At 43.2% G+C, this 18471-nt stretch overlaps 1 protein-coding gene across 5 annotated transcripts in view; it reads right to left on the reverse strand.

Moving 5' to 3' along the window:
• Positions 1–4021: 4021 nt before the first annotated feature.
• The window catches only part of RFX3 (regulatory factor X3), a 261029-nt gene continuing 246579 nt past the window's right edge, over positions 4022–18471 (reverse strand). For 4 of the 5 annotated variants that reach the window (XM_029919467.1, XM_029919468.1, XM_029919466.1 and 1 more), the window contains 2 exons: positions 14214–14256; positions 4022–10888 (listed from right to left, as the gene is read on the reverse strand). In XM_029919467.1, the coding sequence (XP_029775327.1) occupies positions 10650–10888; positions 14214–14256 (282 nt within the window). In that variant the 3' untranslated portion in view covers positions 4022–10649. The remainder of the gene's footprint in view (positions 10889–14213; positions 14257–18471) is intronic. The other variant, XR_003901718.1, reaches the window with a different exon arrangement.

Here is an 18471-nt window from a genome sequence, read left to right on the forward strand (position 1 = left end):
TGGAGCCGCCGCTTCTGAAGCCTCGGCCCAAGGGCTGCCCTTGATCCTGGCTCTGCAGGCCCGGAGGGGCTTGCACTCCCAGGTCCGCGGGGACTGTGACAGTCAGAGAGACAGTTCTTGGCAGGCCACCACTGCCAGGGCACTAAAACCCACCCCAGTCCTTTGGGGAAAGAAGCCCATTTGCTTGTCCAGGAGCTTTTGGCCTGACGGGCCGGCTTCTGGTTTGGCACGCTCCGGGGGGCCGGTGGAGGGGCTCCAGCTTGCCACTGTCACCCAGAAGCGGGCCTGTACCCTTGTCTGGCCTGAATTTTACGGTTGCCACCAGGGCACTTCTACGCGCCACGGATCTGGTGGCCAGCAGGGCGTAGGCTCGAGTCCCAAAGGGCTGTAACCAGTGGAGAAAGTTTTTAAACAGCTCCCAGCCCCAGGGCACAGCAAGAGAGGCAGGCGTCTCATTAAAGACAGAGAGGGCCCTGAAATCATGAAGTTTGGAATTATAGAGGAAGACAGACAATAAGTAAATATTCTTCCAAATATGTATTTAGCATTGAAAGTGGTTAGTGCTGTACACGCACAGGTTCAACACTTTGAGTTGTGAGAGCTCTTTATATCGTTTGGATACAAGTCCTTTATCAGACATGCGCTTTGTAAATAGTTTCTCCCAAGTCTGTGGTGTCAAAGGCTGTGAAGGGGCTGACACTTTATCCTGCTGGCAAACAAACGTGTGAGCCTTCCAAGAGTTCAGAGAGACTAGCAGGACCCCCAAGGCTCTGCCGTTAGAGAGAAAGGATGTTGGAGCTTCATGTTTGCATCCGTTTCATTAGCTCCCAACTCTCCACCCCCAGGACCAGGAGGGATGTGGAAGGACCCAGGCGCACATGGTGGGTTTGTGGGGCACCTGAGAAACCCCAAGCACAGGAGACCCCAGTCTTACATGTGCTCTCTGCGCGGAGGAAACCTTTCTCGCTTTTTGCTAAATATATCTTTTTTTTTTTTTTAAGTCTGAACAAAAGTGTTAATGCATTCTTTCAAAACCCATGCAGAAAAACGACAGACCCCAGGGAAACCCCTCCCCTATATAGGAATTATTTTTTTCACTCGTGTAGCTGCATCTTTTGAAGAGCAGAAAATTTACATTTGATAAAGTCTAATTTATCAGTTTGATTCTTTTAGGCATCATCCTTGGAGTCGTGGTGAGCATAGCCCTGCCTGACCCAAGATCTCAGAGAGTTTCCTGGTGTTTCCTTCTAAAAGCTTTATAGTTTCGTGTTTTATCTTTAGGTTTATGATCATTTTGAGTTCATTTGTGGATATGGTGTCATCAAGCTTTTTTTTTTTTTAACATATGGGTATCTTTTCCAAGATTCTCCATCAAATTGCCCGTGTGCATTTGTCAAAAACTAGCCGTCCATAAATGCATGGGTCTGTTTCTACTCTCTATATTTTCCATTGATCTATGTGATACAGTGCATTTCAAGTCCAATGCCACAGTATCTTGATTAGCGTAGTGTATGAGGGCCTGGAATCTAGGTAAGGGTCTTCTCCAACTTGGTTCTTCTTTTCACAGCTGTTTTAACTTCCTTCCATCCTTTGCATCCCCGTCTGAATTATAAAATCAACTTGTCATGGTCTACTAGAAGCTTGCTGGGATTCTGATTAGATTGTGTTGACTCTATAGATTAAATTGGGGAAAATTAACATCTCAGCAAAATTGGGTCTTCTGCTTCATGAACCCAGAGTATCTCTCATTTACTTAAGTTTTTAATTCCCCTGAGCGGTGTTTTGTAGTTTTTAGTGTACAGATCTTTCACATCTTATCAGATTTATTACTAAGTATTTCATAGTGTTTCTATTTTCGTTCTTTATCTTTTTGCTTTCAATCTCTTGGAGCCCTTTTTCTTCTACACTGTATAGATAGCTGTTCTCCTTTAAAAAATTCTGTTTAACAACCTTTTCCTTTTAATTGCAGTAACAGTGCACTAATATTTACACTAATTACAAACGTATTTGTGTTCAGACAACTTGAACCCGACCTCCCGTCTCCCCAGGCACACATGGGATACTTTTCAATCTAGGGCCAGCAAGGAGCAGAGAAATACAGGTCTCATCAGGATTGGGAAGGTACCACGTCTAAGGTCCCTCAGTCTAGGTAATCAGTCCCTGAAATGGGAGCAGACTGGAATCAGAGCGTCCCCCTCCTCCCTGCCCGACTTCGAACATATTATCCTCCACAACGGGCAGCTTGTCATTCAAGATGGTGTTCCATGAAACGTGACGGTGAATGGCAAATTTCTACACGCATTACTTTTAGACCATAGTGGAAGGAAGCTATTGGGTGGGTTGAATTGAATCCATTAATGAAAACCAGTGATATTTCCCAGGCTGAGTTCAAGTCCTGAAATGTCCAACTTCCCGAAGAGAAGGAAGTCCTATTAAGGACCGCTGGTGGGAATAATTTTGTAACCAAAGTACATGCAGTAATTACAGGATATATTTGAAAACTTCAGTTTTAAGAGAAACCAAGTACAAAAATAAGGTTAGAAACTGGGAGCTTTTTTTCAGTAGAAAAGCTCCAAATATCTCAAGTATTTATGCAACACAAAAAGGTCCAAATGGATCGGATTCATTTTCTTCCCAGCAGAGGATGGTCTCCTACACAGGCTACAATTCTGTCTGCCTCTCTTTGTTTATTACGTAATGTCACCTGGTACATTTCTATGTTACTGGATTACATGTCCCTATCAGAATGATTGTGGTGCTTCTGCGGGCTAAGATGTAAATATTTTGGGTTTAGAAGTTAACTTTGTACGATAATTTGAAAACATCATGCTGATTTCCTTAAGGTTGTTTTCTGTCTTGCAGTTTTTTTTGTTGTTGTTGTTGTTTTTTCCGAAAGAGAGAGAGAGAGAGAAACAGAGAGAGGGAGAGGCAGAAGGAGAGAGAACCTTAAGCAGGCTTCATGCTGAGGCTCCATGCGAAGCTGGATCTTATGACACTAGTCTCAGGGCCTGAGAGCCAAATTCAAGAGTCAGGTGCTCAACGGACTGAGCCCCTCAGGCGCCCCTTGCATTTCTATCTTCAAGGAGGGCACTTGTGGGGAAGAGCACTGGGTGTTATATGGAAACCAATTTGACAATCAACTATATATAAAAATAAACAAATAAATAAAACATTTAACTATTAAAAAATCAAAAGAAATTGGCTACTTTATAGTCCAGGAGGGGACCCTATGCGCGCACACACACACACACACACACACACACACACACACACACACACACATCCCCCCCACCCCCTCTGGTTAAAAACATGTTTGCAAGGGAAAAAGAAGTGTTTTAAACTTGATTGTGGTAGTGGTTACCAGCCTGTCAAAACTCCCAGTAATGTACACGCCAAGGAATAAATTTTTCTGTATGTAACTGTGCAGTCCAAAGGAGAAAAAAAAATTGGGGTAAGGCATCTTTTTAAGTGTATTAAAACGAATTTTAATAAGCTATTTGAATCTAAGCAAGGGACGTGGGTGCCAAATATCAATGTGAAGCGACATAAAACAAACACATTATGAACATCCCAAAATCTGGACTTACAGTGGAAATGTTGACAGCTTCTGAAATTAAATAGCACTCAATCACTAATTTGCTTTGAGGGTAAGATTTGTACCCTGCTGGGCTTATAAGTCTGTTTTCTCTTTTTGTGCTGTTCATGTGTAAATATTGTTAATTTCTTTTGACACAAAAGCGGAAAACAACTGATTTTTGTTTCTAAGCTAGTCAATGACACGAAGTCTCCCTCTGGATGAGGGAGGCTCACTTCCTGGCAGTGATTTCCGGGAGGGGGGTGTGTGTGGAAATCAAGGCATTTCCAATGTATTTGTAACAAGGAAACAAATTTATTGATTTTAAAAGACAAGACACCATTTTGTTTTGAAAAACACAAGAAAGCTAGCCTGAGTTCAAGTCTGAAATATTCAGAAAAATCCTACTAATATCTTTAGTATGTTCCAGTCATTTAAACAACACACTAAAAGTTAATATATATTTTTATAATTATAAAAGTTCCCCAGTTACTGTACAGTCCACAATACAAATCGCCCGCAAACTAGTACTTAGCTCCTGCCAATTTTGAGAGGACATGATATACTAAAAGATTTAGCATTTCTCACAAAAATCACATCAGGAAATACGTATTTACAAAATCAAATACATTATACAAAAAACCATCACATGTTATTCGGTAAAGATGTTTTTAAATAATTAAAAAGTTTATTCAACTGTAGTCCAAAAACTGGAAAAGAACATTACATTATCTCACACATACAATCTCTACAAAAGTTGCTTACCTCATTTACATAATATATTCAGTCGATTGTAAAATAAATGTTCAAATATCTCCTAGTGTTACTATGTATCTGTGCTTGTGGGACTGAATAATGTAATCTGCCACTTACTAAGTGAAATTTAAATGATGGCACTTAAAAAAAAGTACAGTATTTTAAAAAAAAACACAATGAAAGAAGTTTTACCTAGAAGGTACGAAAGCCCTGAGTGATAGGAGAATTACTGATTGGTAAGCACTACAATTAACCTAATTAAAAGTTTACCACCCCAGGCACAAATTTCCAAGTTTTCTCAAGGCACTCACTTAAAGTTTCTGTAACCAACGCATTGGTCACCACCATAGGGTCCCAATTGATGATGGAGATGAGTAGAGAAAAAAATTTGCTTTGGTACAAAAGATGCTTTTCAAACGAATAAAATTCAATACCTCCTTTATTGGGTCATTTAAAATTGCGTTTAGCAGGTTAAAACAAGGCAATCATTCGTTCAAAACTATTAATTCATTGAAGGAAAAATTTACTCTGTTATCAACAGTCAATGGGAGTTCTTATTTTTTCCTTCCTCCCTCGGAATCAAAATTCTTCTCACAAAGATTTGCTGTCCTCATTATCAAGCTACGTAACAATTCTTACCAAAGATTTCATTACTCAGGGCTTCCAATCCCAACATCATAATTTATTTAAAAAACAAACGAAAGAAGGAGGGGGGAAAAGAATCAAATACCAGAACCAAATAAAAGAAGAGACAAAACACATTTGTGAAAATTAAGACGTATTACCAATTATTCCAAACAAAAGAAAGAAAAAAAAAAGAAATCCTAGGCAGTCACTTTGTAAGTGGCTTTTACTATTTAAGTAAAATTGGTAAACTAAACTCAGGTCTACTGGCACATAAAATCACTAGCAGCAATGATCAGAGCATGCAAACTGAGAAGCATTTACAGTAAATCATCATGAAGAATTCAAAAGAAGAGAGTTAACTTAAAACCCTTTGAGTATTGCGTGTTAACACATGAGTAATTTGCATGGTCTGACTTCCTACACCGTCTAAAGAAAGCAATGTTCACGGTGACCTTGCACTAGGCTATGGATGTCCCTTCACCAGACATCGGAATAGGTAGCACTCTGAGGCGCGCCCGGCTAGGGCCGCAGGTGCACATCTGCAGACGACACTGCTCTCAGGCTCCGTCGCGCGGGGGACAGAGGGGGACAGGTGCACGCAGAGCGCCCCTTGAGCCAAGTCGGCAGCGTACAGGCGGGCTGGCACTTACGGGTCTCAGAAGCAGCCGCCATGGCATTTCCGGACACATGAGCTGAAAGTCAAGTGCTTTGCTCTCCATTCTATCTATGTCTAATTGTTTGACAAAGTGGTAAAAGGTTCGGAGCATAGATTAAGATTATGCCCTGTATGAAGTTCCCAAATGCTATTTTATGAGAGATCTAACTCCAAAGACCTTACCTGCCCCCAACGAGTTCAGCTTCGCTTCATCCACTGGAACTCATTTCTTCCTAAGGCTTCGCTTCATAACTGTACTTTCTAAAGCTAAATTAACGAGATCTTTTTGTTTTGTTTTGGGGAAAAAAAAAAAAAGAAAGAAATGTAACCCTTTCTTTATCATACCTTTTAAAGGCAATCTAGGTACGTTCAATGTGCAGAGATCAGTTATGACACAGGTGTACAGGCCCATGATCGGTTCCCTTTTCTAGAGTCATGAAGTGAGGCTAGAAAAGTTGATTTTTTTTTCTGTAAACAGTACACTTACTTAGATGGCAGTGAATATTTGGGAATAAATATATCAAGCCCTCTTGAAGAAGAAAATTAAGAGTTGTATATAAAATGCAAGTGTTCAGCATGGAAACACTTTCTCTTCCTCCCCCTCCCCCCCTCTAAAAAAACAGCATAATTAGACATTTGGATATAGAGTCTATTTTACCGGTCTAACTCTAAATAAATGATCTGAAAGGCTTTTGTCCCCCATTGTATACCTTACAATGCTCAAAGGGTTAATACAAGGCATTACATCAAAGGGGTTTTCTAATACTAGAACTAAGCACTGAGTTAATGCTTCTATTCCAGTTTTTTTTTTTTTTTAATCACCAAACTTGCAGAAATACTAGGATTCCATTCATTGATACACATGGAGGTTGATCTGATCGAGTGACAAGCCCAATTTTCATAGCACTGCATGTCAAGCCCTCTCTCTCCCCCAAGTTCTGCTGTGATTGAGTCCTGATTTCGATTTTCTGAGAGTGGTTTTCTCACCAGGAATTTGGGGGGAGAGAAGGTTGGAACAAAGGTCAGTTTGCCGTATCTAACTCTGCCTCAAATTGTACAGGAAGGTGACTTGCCAAAGCTGTTCTACTCGTGTCTACCAGGGAGGGCCAACATCACAGTGACACGCATCCTCCCCCCCTTTTACACTACTGTCTCAAGCACAGCATCGTTTTAGGCATTTCAAATATATCATCTGAGGAATTTTTTCAAACTTGAAAATGCATCATGTTTAGCACTCCGCAAGAGTGCATTCATGTAAAAAGGTTCATGATTACAGTAATGAAACCATAGCCATTCCCAGATGACTTTGACAGCGTCTTCCACAAGAAACATGTTCATTTTTACTCATCCACTACAAATCAAAGGCAGTCAACGTTGCACACTACTAATTTTAGGTTTGCAGTGTTAAAACCATTTTCTAAAATTTACTTTTGTTTTTTAAAGTACACCATCTAAAGAGAGGTGCGTGAACCGTCCTATACAGTACAAGAAAAAGCACAAAAAGGAAAGCAGATTTCTGAAAAGGCAGTAAGACTTAAAGTAGTAAGTCCAAACATGGTCTGGATGAGAATCCTGAAAAAGTGACCAGCCATTTGCTATCCAAAGAAAATCTTTAAAATGGGGCCCTGTGTTCCGAGGATACGGTTGCCCCACTTCACCCCCTTGTTCACTGGCTTCGTGAACGCAAACCTTCCAGGTTATGATTCTCAAAGTATATAAGTGAAGATCAAACCATACCCATGAGACGCAATCCTCTTATACGGAAGTATCTTTTCTAGAACTTAAAAATAGCCAACATGCCTTCCTTACATTTTCCTCGCTGAAAATGTAGCACTTGGTCTGTGTAGACAGTTTCCAAGACTAGTGGTTTGATTACAACGTCAAGAAATGTTAAGAAGTCCTTACAATGTAGACTTGTCACTTGTCAATAAATCTACTCTGAGAGTATTAGTGTCAATATCACGTAGAAAAGTCACAGTTTCAATGAATTAAAAAAAAAAAGAAAATGAAATGTCAAAGGAAAGCAATACTTGGATTGTTCCGATATCCACAAACGTACAAATCATGAGGTTTGAATGCTCTGATCTACTTCACAATGCCAACTCAAGAGTGGTTGAGATGTCTGTGCGTGACGTGGGCACATACTGTCTTACTGTGGACGACAGATCATCAGAAGTAGAAAAGAATGAAGACGCTCTCTTGTCTGTTAGTCAAAACTATCTGCCCTTGCCACAGATGAACGCTCCCGTGTTCGTGAAGGAGTTCAGAACGTTTTTTAGTGAGTCAAGCTGAAATATAAGAATCATTCATTCAAACCATCAACAAGTGGAAGAAATGTTGAATCCTGGAGGGTCCCAATCCCCACCTTTCATCAATCTAAATTTGCCCATTGTGATCAGATTCCTCTAATGATACAAAGACACCCAACATTAAACAGTGATAATAAATACATTTAAAACCATTCAATAAACAAGATGAAAGCAGCAAATACGTTTGGTCCGATACAGATGGAGCCCGGGTCTAGGGCTGGTGGATCGGGAGAGGAAAGTGAAGAAGCTTCTCAGAAAGAAGAGTGAAAATGAAGGGGGTCTTCCTTCCTACGGTTCTAACTAATTCCGCCTGGAAACGTTCCCTAACGCACAATGAGACAGACGTGCGGGCTCTTCGTGGCGCAGGTGTTCTGTGTGTTTGCCTTTTTGTGCGATGGTACAAATCTATCCCCTCTTTTCAGGAGAAAAATGAGGGGGATGGTCATTTGAATGATATTTGGGTGAGGTGACGGTAGAATGCTCCCGAAGACTTTTCAAATATATGAGTGAGTTGAGTCATACAAAAGTTGAGTCCATTTAAAAAATTAATCTACAACATTTAAAGTTTCCTTACGAAACGTTGTTGATCTGCCTTAGGTGAACAGTGTGAGGCAATCAGGTACCTGCAGGGAAAGCACACCTTGCGAAGTTCCCGATAAGCCATTTGGTATTTTTAACTTTACAGATTGGCTCACCCTCTTCTTTCCAATCCTCCGCCCCCACCCCAATAAAACTGGAAAGATAAACATGTTGAGTTTAACATGGGACTCATTAACAATCTATAAGTCACGTTGTGCTTGCTTGTTTTTTTTTTTTTTGGCTTTATGTGTTTATGTATTATTTTTGCTGATCAGCTTTTCAAAAATGGTTAAAATGAATGGATGTGCCTGTTTTTGTTGTTGTTATAACTCAAGTCTTTAAAAGAACTTGGCTTTTCATGTCAATTAACATGGGACTGAGGGGGTGTGTCTTGTCTAGGACCTCACCTGACTCTGTAACTGACTCCCGCCCACAGGTACGCGTGCGTGCTGTGGACACACAGACACCAAGACGCAGACACAAACGTTTAGACTGACAAGATGCACTTCGATAAGTACCTGCCTCTTTTGTCAACTTCCTTACATGAGAACTAGCTAAAAACGGCCTAAGACACTGGTGATGGTACATGACAAGTTGGTAGTGAAAAACCAGTCCGCTGTTCCACGCCCTTATGCAATCTGATGGGTCATCAAGTCATAAAAGTCAGCTCTCTGAACAAAAAGTACGTCCGCGGGCACTCCGAGAGGGGAATTGAGTTTTGTCTTTCTGCTTTGCTTTTGTTCGCCCTACATCTCCTTTGAAGAGCACGTAACCTGTCCTCATTTCGGGACTCTGAAAGGGACAGGCACACCTTGTCAAATGGATTGCGGAGGAATTCACATGAACAAAATAAGCCTTACTAAAACCTTAACTTCAGTTCTGTTTTAAGGCACCATGTAATAGCCGAGGTACGATGATCCCTGATGTACATTCTTCAATGGCACTGGTCCGTCCAGCCACCTATCCAAATCCTACAGAAATGGGGTTAAGCAACAGTGTGGGGAGCCGGCTACACTGCCCTCAGGTTCGGTTTAAATGTAAAATCCACACACTTCAGAAACCAGGAAATAGTTTTAAAGGAAATAACGATATGCAGGTTGCTACATTCCTTGCGTTCTATAAATTTTCTTTTATAATAGCAGCAGAGTGAACTACTATTAGGAAAAAGACCTGGAATAAAAGAAAGTCATCCAAATGGAATGGTTTCCTGTATGTCCAGTTCAGCATAAGTAGCATGTACACTTAAAAAAACAAACAAACAAAACAAAACCAAAAAAAGTCAAGTCATTTTTTTTCAGCTTCAGTAACTAACTATAACAGCCCCACTTGACAGCAGAGTATGTCTGTGCAGTGGTCCCAAATACAGAATCAGTAGTCTTTAAACAGAGGAATTGGTATGCAAATAACAGTTAAAATTCAAGGTTTAACGGAAGCTTGCGTGAATAGGGTTTAATAATTATGTACACAAATTATGTACATATTAGCATAATCTCTTGCAGTCCTGTCATTTACTCTGAACAGATAAATGCACTAGCTCCATTTGTTCCCCCCTCCGGAGAAAAACAGATGACCTGCCCAATCCTCTAGCACTAGGATAAAGACGCTCTGTACTCTCTCTCCACACCAAAGTGTTACCGAAATTGTGTCTCGTGGTTCTGTCCAATGAAAAGCACCTTTCAAAAGCAAATTCGATGTATCTGCTGCCAAATGGGCATGCCTCCAGTGTAAATCAAAGAAATTCATTTCTTTTGATATTTCACAGAAGTGCATCTAATTAAAAACTTTCACATGAAATCATACACCAAGACTAACAATCAACAATAAAATATTTTAAGCTACAAAAAATGTAAATTACTTTTTAATTATCAGAAAACAAACACATTGGCATTAAGTGTGGTAAAAATCCTTCTTGACACCTGAAACTAAAGGAAAAAACCTTATTATTAATAGGCAAATGATTTTTTTTGTTAAAAAAAAAAAAAGACCTGGCAAAATACATACATCCATTCCATTTCACAACTCCAAAAAGGTAATGTTCAGCACAGATAGAATTTGACAACAGTCGACCTTCAGGCTTATTAAAATTTCACCTTAAGCCCGATATAGCAACAGGGGTAATGTGAGCTGGAAAAATACGCTTTAATATTCCTTAGACCGCAGTGTACGTGTTTCCCGTGGCGCTGCACTGTCTGATAGTCTGGCTGCTCGTGACGATGTGCTCGCTGTGGATAGGGCTCAGGAGGCCGGGCTGCACGCCGCTCTCGAGGCCGGGCTGCATGCAGCCCACCTGAAATGCCTGGCTCAGCTCGGTTTTCTCTCTTTTGGCTTGCGGCTCCGAAGAGTCATCTAGTTCTTCATCCATCTCGCTTTCCACTTCGCTGCCTTCATCTGCACAAACGACACCGAGATCGAGAGCGGAAAATGGCGATCAACACCTGCTTTGGAAACTCTTCCTTGGCACGCTAAGAAAGCCACGGGGCGGGGAGGGGGAGGGGGCGCGGGGGGTGCAAGTCTCAGGGTACAGAGCTGGTAGGTCCTCGCGCGGCGGGTGGCATTTGTGTGTCCGCGCTCCGTAAGTGCCTCCAACGTTCTCGTGAACACAGAGACGGTAACCGGCGTTGGGCTGGCGTGTGGCTGGTGCCCGCCAAAGCCCTTCTAAGACGGCCTTTGGAATTTCCTGAAGTCTTTGTTTTACATAGTTGGCCCAATCTGGGCCGCCCTGGCGAGTGGTCACTCTGGCACACTATGGGGGCTTTGGGGGACTATATAAGCTGAGAAATGCTAACTGAAGAAAAGGTAGGAAGAAAGAACACTTTCGGTCTCCTTCGAAATCTATACTAGATGTAAATTTCAGCTGTGCCGCATGTCAGCGTAGGTGAGATTGCGCTGATTTGCCAAATGACCACAACATGGAAAGCAGGGGCCGTCGTCCAGACTTCCTGGTGCCCGAGAATGTTGTGCGTCACCATACTAACTGGGCCAATACACGTTACCAAAAATATAATGACTGAGGGTCTGGGTGGCTCAGGCAGTGGAGTGTCCAACTCCCCGTTTTGGCTCAGGTCATGATCTCACGGTTGTGAGATGGCCCCGCGTTGGGCATGGAGCCCACTTGGGATTTTCTCTCTTTCTCTCTCTGCCCCTCCCTGGCTCGGGCATAGACAGTCTCTTTCTCTCAAAAAAATTAAAATTAAAAAAAATAATTACGTAAAATGGTCGAGATTAGATTTACTGACTGGAAAAGACGTCACGCATTATTAGGAGGTAAAGGCTCTGAGACGAGGCACGGGCGGTCCTGGCTCATTACTCTATCCTGCTCCCTTTGCGCCTCCGAGAATGACAGGATGTGTCAGAACGAGCACCTCCAGAGGGCTAGTGGCCGCAGGGACAGGGATCCGTTTGGTAGACATTTGCTTCCTGAAGAGAGGGTACCGTCGAAACACACGTGTAGGACACATTCGGGGCTTGGTTTCGCATTTGCTTATATCTGAACAAACAAAAAAATATCTCAAAAGATCCTCACAGGCCATTCTTACGGTCTTTCAGGGTTGTGACCATGAAGATTCACTTTTCATGGTTTCTACATCTCTGTATTATTTGAAAATTTAATACAGAGCTAGACCTACTTTTATTATCGGGGGATAAAAATTTGTGAAAAAAGGGCACAAAAATGCTTGAAGATTTCACATTCGAAACCAGGCCCCGACTTTCGCCAGTGTGATCCCAAGAAGCACAGGGTCGGGGGGTGGACGGGACCACCAGGGTCACCCCAAGGTGAGAATGAACCACACTGCTCTCAGCTCCCACTCCACCAACTTTTTGGAGCCTGAGAAATAGCGTCAAGATAATCAAAGAGGCAGCACTGGAAGGAAAAAAGTCGTTTCCAGTTGACAGAGGAGCAAAAAGAGCGGAGAAAGGCCCTTCACCCGCCACGTCGTGGGTGGAAGTGGCGATGGGACCGGGGCCTGAGCACACCTGAGTCTCCAAGGCCGGCCCTGCAGGCCCACGTGTGGGCGATGGGCCCCTGGCGAAGGCTACAGGGCAGTCCACAAAGAGCAAGCCCTGTCTCCAGTTCCGAGGGCAAACGACTACGGTTCCATAGACCTCCTCTACCCTTCTAAATACTCAAAGACATTTCCTAGAAGCACCCTCAAGGCTATGGATGTTTGTGACACAGCAACTCAAATTAGGCGCTACTGGAGGTCAGCGAGGACTCCGTTTCAGGGCAGCGCTGGACAGAGGAGATTGGCAGCCATTTAGTGGCCAAGGGGCAACGCTGCCCACACTTCTGCACCAGGGTCACAAGACCTGGCTCAGGGCAGCCTCAGGGCGGCCTCAGGCCGGACATGGGTTTCACCTCCCACCTCTCTTGGTCTGAAGTTATAAATAGTATTGTCGCTGCTTCACTCTTCTGTCGCTGGGCTCCTCCTGGAGGGGGCATATTGGCAGCAGCAGTGTTTTGGGGCTCCGGTTCCCTCCCTTCCCCGTTGGCTCTTAAGCACCTCACTAAGAGCGGAAGGGGCCCGAGCGCGGTTGGTGAGCTCGGCTGACCGCAGGCCCCTGAGGGGAGTCACTGCCTCCCGGGGACGCCCCAGGGCACGGAGGGGGCCAGAGGCTGACCGCAGATACCCGGTGCCAGACCCTCTGGAGAAGAGTGCTGCCCTTCATGTATGGATTCCCCAAGCCCCGCCCCTGCCTCAGTTTCCCCACTAGCTCTGGCTCCATCCTGGAAGAACTACGTGTGCAGTATTCCTGTCTGTGCCTTTTGTCCTTGACTCCAGAACCCAATTCTTCCAAACCTCAGGCTATCTTTACTTTTTGTTTTTGTTTCTTTGAAGAAAGGACTATGTTTTCTGCTCTGCTTATTCATTAAACATTTAAAATTCTTAACTGAGCAAGTGTTTTTAAAACAGAGAACGAGCATGTGCACAAGTGGGGGAGGGGCAGAGAGAAGGAGAGACAGAGTCCCAAGCAAGCTCCTCACCATCAGCGCCAAGCCGGAGGTCAGGCTTGAACTCACCAACTGTGAAATCATGACCTGAGCCGAGCTCAAGAGTCAGAAGCTTAACCAGCTGAGCCCCCCAGGCGTCCCCGAGCTGGTAGTTTTATTGGGATTGTTTTGCTTGTATGTGGTCTGCCTATCCCAACCTCATTTCCCCTGAGCTCCGTTCCTTTTTATGGTCTTGAAGACCTCACCTTTCTTCAGGAATGCATAGTCTTTGTTGAGTAGCAACGGTGATGGTGATTTTGAAATCTGAAGACTATGCATCTGAGCCCTTTCCTCAGTCCCGCTACTGAGCTTGCTTTTTACAGTAAACTTCAATGCTATCCCTGACTTGTTTTCTCCAGTGAAAAGTATGAATTGGTGAAAAGGGGCGGGCTGAGAAATCTTTTCTCCCACTGAGTGAGCCTGGAACAAAATTTTATCACTTTTCTCCAGGACTCTGGCAACGGTCAGAAATAATTTCTTGCTCTCTGTATGGGCTGGCAGGCCAAAGTCAAGAGGAGTTTGTAACTGCATTTACAGTCAGTCCTGGCATGTACTATCCCGGACAGAAGGCAGAGAATAGAGAAATCCTGAGGATTCCAGAAGACACAGCTCGCATATTCATCTAGGGTTAGGTGCCGTTTCTACATCCACCACAGTTTCCTCCATGAGAATTTCTCAGTCAAAAAAAAGTCCTTAAAAACATACATGATTTTCACTTCTTACCTTTATCCAGATTTCCGGGAGATACAGCATTTAAATCACCAAACTGCAAAACAATAATCATTTGGGCAACAGTTATTCCCAGGCAGCCTAAAATAATATTCCGTCTGCGGCGAAAACACCACAGTAGGACTTTTTTAAAACTGTAAGCCAGTGACCATTTTGATCTCTAACTACATGGGTCACCTACTTTTCCAATCAAACTTTCGGATTCGGACAGTTTAAACCGTTCAGCTGTCTTGGCCCCTTGGCAAAGGATGACCTTCTGTGCACCTCATTTTACTTTTCCGTATTATTATTTCACCTCAGCAGTGAAGAAAGAGGGGCCTGGTTGGCCGGGAGGTGACGGATGTGGCGGATACATCTGGAAGTTTGGGGAGGCAGGCCAGGAGGTCCCCGGGGAGGCCACCTGACAGAACGCGGTCCGGCTGCTTGGCTGAACTCTTTCTTTAGAGGTTCCATTAATAGAAATAAAAAACATAATTGGAGCCCCAAAGTTAGCGTGTTCATTTTTTAAAAAAACTCTTTGAGACTTCTCTTCTTTTAATTTGATGTTTGATACCAGGGTCCCGTTTGAAAAAGAAGGGAATCTGTTACCAATGCAACGATAAAGAGCTTAAAAGCACATGGAAGAATTAATAACCTTCAGCTTAGATTTCGTTCTCTGTCTTGGTTTAAAAGCTTAGTGATATTTTTACCAAGAGGAAATGCAGTTTGGGAGTCTCAGAGTAAACAAAGATGGATACAGCCAAAACGAAAACAAATGACAACAACCAAAAAGAAAAAAAAAGAAAAAAAACCCCACATAAAACCCTCCCAATGAACAGCAGGGATAATGAAGTTAATCAGATAAAGGTGACGTGCACCCCAAAGCATCTGCTTTTTAAATGGTGAACAATTACTTTTTTACGAGCTGAAGATTCAGAATAAGTCATTATTAGAAATTCAGATTTCTCGAGAGGCTTAGAAAGGGTGAGAAGGAAATTCTACTTACATTCAGAAGTTTGCTTATAAAGAGTTCCATGATAGGAGTATTTTTTTCATCTACAAGGGATGTCTATAAAGTAATAAAACTGATCTTATTTTGCACACACACACACACACACACACACACACACACACACACACACATTTTTCCCCCTTAAGCTACACACGTATTGTTCTTCACCGTAACTACCCTGGGAGCCTTTACACTTCTTCCGAGGCCCGAGGGTCTGGAATTCCTCTTTCACAATCAAGTTCAAGAGTCAGTTTATGTATCATTCAAGAAAGCTCCTCTTGTTATATTACATCCAACTGTGACTGCAAATAACACTCCAAACTGTGCTGATTGCCACAGGTCCTAGGATGATTTCTGATCCTCACTGAAAAGCAAATTCACCTCCGTCACAATTCAGGATATTCAAAATAATATGTCATTTTACTCTGTGATTTCTTAGCGGCGCAGCGACAGCTGAAGAAGAGGCATTCCACAACAAGTTAAGCTCTGACTGTTTACTGGAACCCATGTGTCGCCTTCCTCCGTGTCTCCTTTGAAGGGGACAAGGACTCCGAGATTCGTAACGCCCAGAATGTTTCTTTGGGAAAACTGTCCCATTACTTTATGGTTACATCCCGTTGGGCAACGAATATAAAATGATAAACCCCGGACTGTCGTTGGGGAGTTGTTCCTGACCGCGTGGGTCAGAACCTTGTGGTTGAGTCTACATAAAAACGACAGCTTAAATTATGTAAAATGTCCTGAACTAAAGAATATGAGCAGCAGCAACAAAATCAGTAGACTCAATCTCCTTTTGGTAGCATTTAAATGTTTTAGAACTAAAAACAGAATGCCCAAAGCAGAAGGATCATTTCTAAGTTATTTCTAATTGATGCAACACAGTAAGGTTTATACAGCTTTTAAAAAATATTTTTTATGTTTTTTTATTTATTTCTGAGAGACAGAGAGAGACAGTGAGAGCAGGGGAGGGTCAGAGAGAGGGGGAGACACAGAATCCGAAGCAGGCTCCAGGCTCTGAGCTGTCAGCACAGAGCCTGATGCGGGGCTCGAACCCATGAACCATGAGATCATGACCTGAGCTGAAGCCTGACACTTAACCGACTGAGCCACCCAGATGCCCCTTATATAGCTTTTAAGTGAATACATAATAACACTTAAGATCCAACTCTGGAAACAAGTTGCAGTGATGAGTCTTAAGCATACCTCCAGACCTCTAAAATATGAATCTTCCTGGGGGTACCTGCACACCAGAGTTCATGGCAGCACTAGCAACAAAGGTCACATCATGGAAAGAGCCCACAGGCCCATCAACTGATGAATGGCTCAAGAAGATGTGGCTTATATACACCATGGAGTACTACCGGGCAACGAGAAAGAATGAAATCCCGCCATCTGCAGCAACATGGATGGAACTAGAGGGCATTCTGCTGAGTGAGATAAGTCAGGCAGAGAAGGACAGATACCGTATGTTTTCACCCATATGTGGACGTTGAGAAACTGAATAGAAGACCATGGGGGAAGGGAAGGTGAATAGTTTCAAACAGACAGGGAGGCAAACCATAAGAAAACTTTTAAATACAGAGAACAAACTGAGGGTTGATGGGGGCTCAGAGGACGGGGGAAGATGGGTGATGGGCACTGAGACGGGCACTTGCTGGGAAGAGCACTGGGTGTTGTATGAACGCGATGAATCACAGGAATCTACTCCCAAAGCCAAGAGCACACTGTGTACACGGTATGTTAGCTAACTTGTCAATAAACTATGTTTAAAAAAAGACTAAAAAATTTAAAAAAAAATGTGACAATTCCACTTGTTTTTGAAAAATCTCAAAAGGTTGTCTGACCCTAAATTATTATTGCCATTAGTAATTAATAGTATCACAAAAGGGGCTAACACCAAACTCTGGACCCATCTGAAATTTTTCTTCAAAAGAAACTGCTTTTCGTTGCTGCTTAACTGGAAACACAGCAAATTCCTTAATACAAAGGTTTTCCTTTGGAAGTCTCTGCTTACCCTGAGTGAATACACTTGGTTATTCAGGATGCTGAAAATCACCACCACAACCGACATTTCAGCAACTGCTGTTGTCCTCAGCGAATAAGCGTGCACACTAAATGTTCTGGGCTTGTGGTCCTGCACTGCGAGGGACAGGGACAGGGTACAGCAGCCTCCAAGACGCCCTCGGGGCCTCTCTGCTCTCTAGGATCAGTAACAAAGCTGCACGTGCACGGCAAACGGAGAGAGTGGATTCAAAATAAAAACCTTGTGAACAGAGGTAAGATTTTGGTACTGTATACAGCAGAAGGAGAAGGTCTTTCATATGCATTTCACACATGGGGAAAGAATTCACATGCAATTAAGGAAAACCACCACTGGACTCCTAGAGATAGGCTGAGATTTCGGGAATTGGTGCATTCACTCGTTAGTCAATGAAAGTTTCTTTCTTTTCTTTTTTCTAAACAAGCATTTTATTTTTTAAAAAATTTTTAAATGTTTTATTTGTTTTTGAGAGAGAGAGAGAGACAGTGCGAGCAGGGGAGGGTCAGAGAGAGAGGGAGACACAGAATCTGAAGACAGGCTCCAGGCTCTGAGGTGTCAGCACAGAGCCTGATGCAGAGCTCAAACCAACGAACTTGAGATCATGACCTGAGCCAAAGCCAGACGCTCAACTGACTGAGCCACCCAGGTGCCCCTCAATGAAAGTTTACTGGGGGCTTCCTTACATGCTAAGCACTGTGCCAGCTAGTTTCGGTCGGTTAATGTGGACACATCCCCTCTCTCTGGAGACAAGTGTCAGAAAATGCTTATATTATGAAGGACGGGGGTTTGGCCAAAGAAAGGAGGCAGCCTGGGACAGCGGTGAGAAGGTTTTAGAAGCATGGACATCTCAGAAGGGGAGGTGCACTGTGGGGGCTTGGGGTGGGCCACAGGGTCAGGGCAGCCGGACGGAAGGATGCGAACGGTGACAGCAGAGAAGACAGTGTCAGACAGGGGAAAGGTGACAGGCGCCAAGATTAGGTCAGCACAAACCAGAAACAAAAGAGAAGGAAGACTCAGAAGAATCCAGATGAACAAAATGGAGGTTCACCAGGAAGTACAGAGGTTCCCGTCAAGTTTTAGCTCCAGCCATTGGGAAAACGACAGTGCTTTCCAAGTTCCCTTGCTGCGCAGGGGACTGGAGGGGCCACTGCTTGTCAAGGTGACCCCTTAGAGCTTTTCAAGTCCTTTCATGGGGTCACGCATGATAGGCTTTCCTCCAA

The sequence above is a fragment of the Suricata suricatta genome, chromosome 13, assembly GCF_006229205.1.
Source record: "Suricata suricatta isolate VVHF042 chromosome 13, meerkat_22Aug2017_6uvM2_HiC, whole genome shotgun sequence".
NCBI lineage: Eukaryota > Metazoa > Chordata > Mammalia > Carnivora > Herpestidae > Suricata > Suricata suricatta.